Genomic DNA, 8687 nt, shown 5'->3' with positions numbered 1-8687 from the left:
TGTTAGAAATAAGAATTTTTTTGCTTCTTTCATAGCAGTGATGACTGAATCAGATTATGGTTATGGAGAAGACTGTACCTGCATGTACTGAGCATATGATCTATGCTCATGGAGTACTGTGAATTATGGTGTTCTAAATTTCAAAGTAGCCGGTGATACTATCATAATGTAATGCATACTGCACTCTGTTAAAAATAAATGGTCTTCCTCCCTCTCTTACACCCTTCATGTTACTTCCTCTGTCCTCTTTTTACTCCTTTTCCTTTGTCTCTCTTTCTCTATTCTTGATCTTATGGTTTTTTTTGTACATTGACAATGTTTTCTTGATAAGTAGGCAGGTTGTTTTGAAGCTATAGAATTATTAAATTGCTGAGTCTTATTGCCTCATCTTTAAAGCACACGTGATACTGACATGGATAAAATTATCCAGCCTGTGTAAATGTTCAATCACGCATGGAGAATGCTCAACACATGAAACCAGTATCTATTTCCCTTACTGGAATTCAAAGAGCCATCCTATTATCACACACATAGACATAAGTATCTCAAAGCTATTTTTGACATTCTTCTGGATATTTCTGAGGAAGGTCTAATGCTCAGTGCAATTTGTTTTCCCAAGAGTACTCAAGCTAGGTTTCTCATAATATTATGTAGCTATGTTATGGGTAGTTAGTTATACAGGTAGTGAGAGTGATTACAGTGATTTTACTCTGATGTTTTGCCACTAAAGAGAAAGACTGACTTGATTTGATGTGGAATGTTTCAGGTAATTTTCTTTTCTTAGTCAATATATAACAGGGAAACTTGAAGGGAAGCTTGTAGCTTAAGAAGAAAAGAAAAGAAACCAAAGATTTTCAAGAGTTAGCAATACTACTTGAATGAATGTGGTACCAGATAAGCTATACATAGTGTGTTATGTTCAACTATTCCCACATCCTTGTCTTCTCAGTCCTTCACCATGTTGGTCCTCAATAACACCAGTGCTCAGCCTGTGATCTTCCTCCTGACTGGTATCCCAGGCCTGAGAGCAGACCAGGTCTGGTTCTCTATTCCCTTCTGTCTCCTGTATGTCATCGCTCTGTCTGGAAACAGCATGATTCTGTTGGTGGTCTTCTGTGAGCCGAGCCTCCACGCACCTATGTACTACTTCCTCTCCATGCTCTCAGCCACAGACCTGAGCTTGTCCTTATGCACACTTTCCACGACCCTTGGTGTCCTTTGGTTGGATGCCCGAGAGATCAACTTAAATGTCTGCATTGCTCAGATGTTCTTTCTCCATGGATTTACCTTCATGGAGTCTGGGGTGCTGCTGGCTATGGCCTTTGATCGTTTTGTGGCCATCTGTGACCCACTGAGATATACCACCATCCTTACCAATACCAGGATTGCACAGATCGGGGTGACTGTGCTGATACGAAATGTCGCTGTCATGTTGCCTGTTGTGCTCTTTGTCAAGAAGCTGTCCTTCTGCAGTTCTTTAGTCCTTTCACACTCTTACTGCTACCATGTTGATCTCATTCAGCTGTCATGTTCAGACAACAGAATCAACAGCATCCTTGGGCTTTTTGCCCTGTTCTCCACTACAGGATTTGATTGTCCTTGTATCTTACTCTCCTATATCCTGATCATCCGATCTGTCCTTAGCATTGCTTCTTCGGAGGAGAGGCAGAAAGCTTTCAATACCTGCATCTCCCATATCAGCGCTGTGGCCATCTTCTACATTCCTCTCATCAGCCTGTCCCTTGTCCACCGCTATGGCCGTTCAGCCCCGCCATTTATCCACACCATCATGGCCAATGTCTTCTTACTCATTCCTCCTGTGCTCAACCCTATCATTTACAGTGTCAAGACTAAGCAGATTCGGAAAGCTATTATCAAGGTGTTAATGCAGAGGCAAAGCCATGTCTAATCAGCAGTTTTCTCAGACTGGGCAGAGCATGCAGGATTACATACTTAGGGAGAATGGAATGCTTCTACCCAAATTACCACATAGGCCTCCAGGAGTCCACACTATGTACTTGATAGGATGTATGACTATTTTTTTTAAACTTAGACTGCCTGTACGTTTCTAACAATGCCATCTAAATTATGGATTTATTTTCATTATAAGGTGATACATTTGTAAACAAACCATTTGTGGTTTCAACCATCATCAGAGATGTATGAAGTAACAGTTCAGGCTCTATAGACAATTTGAAAAGTCTATTTTAGGGTAAACAAAGGAGGAGGCTGCAATGCTTGAAAGAAATGTACTCATTATCTTGCCCATGTAATCGTAACCCCTCTGTACAGTATGTTCACAAAAAATAAAAATTAAAATTAAAAAAAATAAAATAAAAATTATAAAAAAAGAGAAAAAAGAAAAGTCTATTTTTAACATGGAAGTGTTCCTAAATAAACCAATTATTCTTTTCTTAATGACACAAAAATAATTTTTAATGAGCTTGAATTTTATTTCAATTACATTCTTTTAAAATTGTCACCTTGCTGAATAGATACTAAGTGTCAATGATCCTATCAGTAAATATCAATGTAATTTGACCTTGATTCTTGACAGATGGACCTGTAATGCCCTTTATCATGTGCAGAGCCAATGCAGGAATAAAATGGGTATGAAGTGGTCAATTTCAGTTTCTGTTCCTATTGGATGAACATTTGAGGTTGTTAACAATATTACTAGCATTCCAGGCATGAGGGTAACACTCATTTCCAAATATTTTATCAAGTTTAGACTTGGTTAAGGGAACTCTCACTTTTGGGTCATTTTTATCTCTATATCTGCCATTATAACTTGAATCATAGGTTGACTAGGGGGATAACAGAGATCCTTAGTGACTGATATCTATACATAGGTAGTTTGTACCCAGTTTTTGAGTTACTGTGGTACTATCTGGTAGTTAATGTTATATATCTTCACCCTTTCTGTTTATTTCAATGTTTCTATCTCATGCAAATTCTCAGGGCTTTGTTTAATCCCTTCTTCCAGTCTTACTGACTTTTTACCCTTAAAAAGTACCTAAGGATCTGTACAACTACTTACTTAAGACAATCTCTTTTCCACATGAAGTAAAGAAAGGATGCTATTCAAAACTCCACCAATTGTAAGGATTTTCCTTTACCAGTCTGCTTCATTGCTGTCCATATGTGAGACATGGTTCAAACATGGTTGCCACAACTTACCCACTAATCCATCAGTAAACTAAGCCAGAGAATTTTTATCTTTTCAACAAATAATCAGAAATATCTGATAGAATATGGATATTAGGTCATGGGAAGACATCCACTTAACATTGATAGTAATCATGAAATCCAAAACTACCTGCTCAGATAATTTGGCTTTTATATTTGTAACCTGACACCTTGCCTTTTTTGCTATGGAATATAAACCCAGAAGTAGACTGGATGGTATATCTATCTTTAGTTTTTCTGAAAAGACATTTTATTAGAATATATTAGTTTCACAAGGGAGAGTCTCATTGTAACATCCATATATGCATACAATATACCCTCTCAAACTTTCCCTCTATGATTGCCTTTTACCCCCCCCCCTTGTCTTAAAACAATTGCAGCAGGTTTCAATGATTTTTTTTTTTTTTTTGTCTGTCATGAGGCTTGAACTCTGGGCCTGGGCGCTGACCCTCAGCTCTTCAGCTCAAGGCGAGCACTCTACCACTTGAGCTACAGCGCCACTTCCTGTTTTCTAGTGGTTTATTGGAGATAGGAATCTCATGGTCTTTCCTGCCCGGGCTGGCTTTGAACCGCGATCCTCAGATCTCAGCCTCCTGAGTAGCTAGGATTACAGGCGTGAGCCACCTGCGCCCTGCGGTTTCAATGATTTTTATAAAAATACAGGTAACAGGAGAATTAGGAGGCGAGTGAAAAAATATAGGCAACAAAAATGATATTGCAACAATTTGTAAAGCAAAAATCACGAAGGAAATTTCCTTTTCTGTTTTCCTTTTTCAACAGAATAAAAGACAACTTATTGACTGGGAGAAAATATGAATTATGCAGCTGATAAATGCTGAATATCTGGAATATGGAAGAGCATAATCTGACTAAAATATAGACAAAATACCTAAATAGATACTTCCAAAGAGTGAACAAATGGTCAATGGACAGATGGTCAATATTATATGAAAATATCATCATGACTAATTATTCTCAAACTGTATCTAAGTGCTTGCCTCATTGCAGCTGGAATGATGTTTGTGAAAAAGACAAAAGAGAACTGGGTGCTCTTGGCTCACATTTGCAATCCTAGCTATGTAAGAAGTTTAGTATCAGCCTGAGATCTGAGGACCTGAGATCCGAGGATTCTGGTTTCAAACCATCCCAGGGAGGAAAGGCCTTAATACTCTTCTCTCTAATGAACCACCCAAACTGGAAGTGGTGCTGTGGCTCAAATGGTAGAGTGTTAGCCTTGAATAAAAAAGCTCTGGTACAGTTCCTAGTCCCCTAGTTCAAGCCCCAGGGGATGGACACACACACACACACACACACACACACACACACACACACACACACAAAGACAAAAGATAAAAGGTGTTAGCAAAGATAAAGAAGAAAGGTGGTGGAAATGTAAATTATATGGAAAGTGCTAAGAAGTTTCCTTAAGAAAACTCAAAATAGGTCTAAGGACTCTCAGTGAAAGCTGTTGAGGAGTGGGGGATAAGGAAAGGGAGACCAGCAGGGAGGGTTATTTAACTGAAATATAATATGTACATGTGTGAAATACCATGCTAAAACTTATTTGCACAATTACTATATCATAAAAAAATGAAAAAAAGCAACGAGGAAAGTAAAATGGGCTGTGTTGGGGCCAGGTATCAGTGGGAGAAGGGATATCCAGTAGAAAAGGTGAGTAAGGTGATGGCAGGTACTTAAGCAGATATTTGGACTCTGTTCTCATGATCTCATTGTTCCCAATAGCAAAATAAGGAAAATAACACAAGTGTTCATTAGATAAATGGATAAAAATTACAATTTAAAATATAGTTGAATACTTCTTAATCAAGAAACAGTAAATTTCATGCATAAAGCCTGGAGATTTTATGGTAGGTGAAAACAATCAGATGCACAAGGACAAATGTATGATTCGACTTACATAAAATATCTTGGATAAGTAAGTTCACAGAGGCATACCATGGATTAGCAGTCACCAGGGACTAGAGGATTAATGATTAATGTTATATTTTGTCTGACGATAGATTTTAGATAGAAATGGTGGTGATATTTGTAAATATAATCACTTAAGGAATTGTATATGTTAAGTGTTTAATGTGGTCACTTTTATTTTTTTATATAATGATTAACACAATTAAAAATTAAAAGAAGTAGGGATTTAGCTCAGTGGAAGAGCACTTGCCTGGTGAGTACAAGGCCCTGAAGTCTTTCTTTAGCTCTGCAAAAAAAAAATACAAAAGTTAAATATGTAATTTACCCCAAACCATTAGATCATATGTATTAAATAGGTGACTCATTCAGTATGTTTGACTCATTAGAGCCAAAGCAATCCTGACTAAAACAGCAATTTTAAACATATTACAGTATCTGACTTCAAATTATACTCTAGAATCCTAAGCAGCATAGCATATAAACAGACGGGGAAACAAACAGATAGAAGAGGAATGATCCCACACAGCTACAGCCATTGGATTCTCAACAAAGGGGCCAAAACACTTATTAGAGAAATGTATCAAAAATCTTTAATGTAAGAGACCTTAAACTAGGAAGCTGCTTCAGGAAAATATTGGAAAAACACTTCAAGACATAAGAATAATCAATGACTTTCAAAAGTATACTCCAATGGTTCAGGAAATAAAAGCAATACTTGACAAATTTAATTTGATTACACTAAATTACACAGCTTCTGCATATCAAAGGAAGTGATTACTAGATGAAGCCTACAGAATAAGAGAAAAGCCTTATGAGAAAAGATTTGTCCAGAAAAATCTGACCAAGGATTAATGTCCAGAATAGAAACCTCGACTGGGGGCTTATACCAATAATCATGGAGCTATTCAGTTACTCATGATGATGAGATTTGTAGACTTAGCTTGAAGCCAAACAAGGTGGAAGAGTCTAGGAAGCTATCTTCAACAAAGAAGCGAAAGGTTGGACTTAGAGGTATGGCACAAGTGGTAAACTGAAAAATGTGAGCAAGAAAGCTAAGCAGGAGCATTAGGGCTTGAGTTCCATCCCTGGTATTGATAGACACATATATACAAAATATTCAGAATATATACAGCCTATAAAAAAGCAAACACTAAGAGAGCAAATAAGCCAATCAAAAAGCTGGCAAATAAATTGGACACAGTTCTCAAAAGAAGAAATATAAATGACTAAGAAATACTTGAAAATGTTCAACATATAAAGGAAATTACAAATCAAAATTACACGGAGAGCTGGGTGCTGATGGTTCACACCTGTAATCCTAGCTACTCAGCAGGCTGAGATTTGAGGATTGCAGTTCACAGCCAGCCTGGGCAGGAAAGTCCATGAAATTCTTATCTCCAATAAAACCACAGAAAACCGGAAGTGGCTCTGTAGCTCAAGTGGTAGAGTGCTGGCCTTGAGCTGAAATGATGAGCGACAGCAATCAGGCTCAGAGTTCAAGCTCCATCACTGACAAAACAAAAAACAAAAACAAAAGCAAAACTATACAGAGAGTAAATCTCACCCCAGTGAATATGACCATTAATGAGAAAACCAGCCACACTAAATACTGTCCAGAATGTGGGCATAAGAACCACTATACACTGTGTATGGGAAGGTAAATTAGGTTAGTTACTATGGAAATCAGGATGAAGGATCCTAAAAATGGAATGACCATATGATCAACCACTCCTGGGGATGTATCCAAAGGGATAAAGTCAACCTACAATAGAGATACCTGCAAGGGATTCTGGAGAGGAGGCTGGGCTAGGCAGAATAGCACAAAGAGGGAGCAAGAGTGAGAGTATCTGACTGATATACATAAACACTACCTTGGTAACACTCCTTTGTACAACTAACATACACTAAAAATGACAAGAAAGTCACCTAGGATTGGTTGGGAGGGAGCAGATAGAAGTGAGATGAGGTGAGGGAGAATAAGAGTATGAATACAGTACAGTATAGTAAAATCCTGGTGAAATTTCTTTTCAACACGTGAACAAATTTCTTTTCCGGCAACAGTGAGGTTTCTTGTGAACCTTGCAAACTATCAAACTGATGTATTCTTATTTTCAAAATCATAATAGTAGTAATAATAGTAACAGATGTGAAAATGGTTACAAATAAAAAGCTTGAATTTTTTTAAATAAAAATTTTTTATTGTGAAAATACTGAACAGAAGGGTTACAGTTACATGAGCAAGGGAATAAGTACATTTCTTATCAAGTATTTTTGCCTCCTACTTGGTTTGTCTCCTACCATCCCTTCCCTCCCACCTCCTCAACTACACTTTCCCCCTCCTTCCCCCTCTCCCCCCCACCTAAATTGTAAAGTTCGAAAAAGCTTGAATTTTTGTGCAGATGTATAAACCATCAAATGAGATTTTTCACATTAAAGAAGTTGCGTAGCCATATGCAATAGAACGATGTGTTTCCATTCACAAACATCATATATTGCACACACATATTCTTGGTAATATTGATAAACAAAAACATATGTTCTCTGTACCAGAGAGGGTTATATTTAAAAAGGAAATTGTTTTGAGGGATATGTAAGTACACTTAGTAAGTACTTAAATAAAAATGTATACTACTACTCATACACATCTGAGGATGTAGAAAAACATAATAAATATTTACTCGGTAAGATGAGGCATTTATCAATTTTATATATGTATATATATATAAAAGAAGAGCTGAGGGACAGCTGGTAAAAAGTTGGTAAGAAAAGCATATGTACACACATACAGAGTTATCAAATACAACTCATCTTTACAAATTCTGAATAATTATTCCTTTGTCAATGCACACAGTCACAGCCAGGTAAATATAAAGAGTCAATCATTTCCCCACATTTCTGCCTTTACTTCGATACACATTCACCAGAAAGTTATTTTCCATTCACTATACAGCACAAAACCATACTTAACTTACTTTTTTTTTTTGCCAGTCCTGGGGCTTGAACTCAGGGCCAGGGCACTGTCCCTGAACTTCTTTTTGCTCAAGGCTAGCATTCTACCACTTTGAGCCACAGTGCCACTTCTGGCTTTTTCTGTTTATGTGGTGCGGAGGAATCGAACTCAGGACTTTATGCATGCTAGGCAAGCACTCTACCACTAAGCCACATTCTCAGCCCCATACTTATACACTTTTATATTTGAGAACTTACATTTATATATATTTATATATAAGAATTGGAAGACATAAGCAAAAGTGGAGCTTACCAATATGCCTTTTGTGATTACATCTCATACCACGCAAAGTGTTAGCTTACTACTTTTTTCATCAAATATATGAGATATTTTACAAAGGCAAATAAATCATTTTCTGAGTGAGATCATGTTTTCTATAAATTTAATCTATGGTTTCAAATATTTTTTTTAATTTTTTTTTGGGTCCGGTCATGGGGCCTGAACTCAGGGCCTGAGTGCTGTTCCTCAGCTCTTCAGCTCAAGGCTAGCGCTCTACCACTTGAGCCACAGCGCCACTTCCGGCTTTTTTCTTTTTTTGCTTATGTGGTGCTGAGGAATC

General features: G+C 37.3%; 1 protein-coding gene across 1 annotated transcript; it reads left to right on the top strand.

The window, feature by feature from the left end:
- The first annotated feature begins 958 nt into the window (after nucleotides 1-958).
- Nucleotides 959-1909, top strand: LOC105983910 (olfactory receptor 51F2). Its single transcript, XM_013013942.1, has one exon. It carries the CDS (start codon nucleotides 959-961, stop codon nucleotides 1907-1909), a length of 951 nt encoding a protein of 316 aa, XP_012869396.1.
- The last annotated feature ends 6778 nt before the right edge of the window (nucleotides 1910-8687 follow it).

Source organism: Dipodomys ordii, unplaced genomic scaffold, assembly GCF_000151885.1.
Source record: "Dipodomys ordii isolate 6190 unplaced genomic scaffold, Dord_2.0 Scaffold22, whole genome shotgun sequence".
NCBI classification, from domain to species: Eukaryota; Metazoa; Chordata; class Mammalia; order Rodentia; family Heteromyidae; genus Dipodomys; species Dipodomys ordii.
This window is presented reverse-complemented; position numbering and strand designations above follow the sequence as displayed.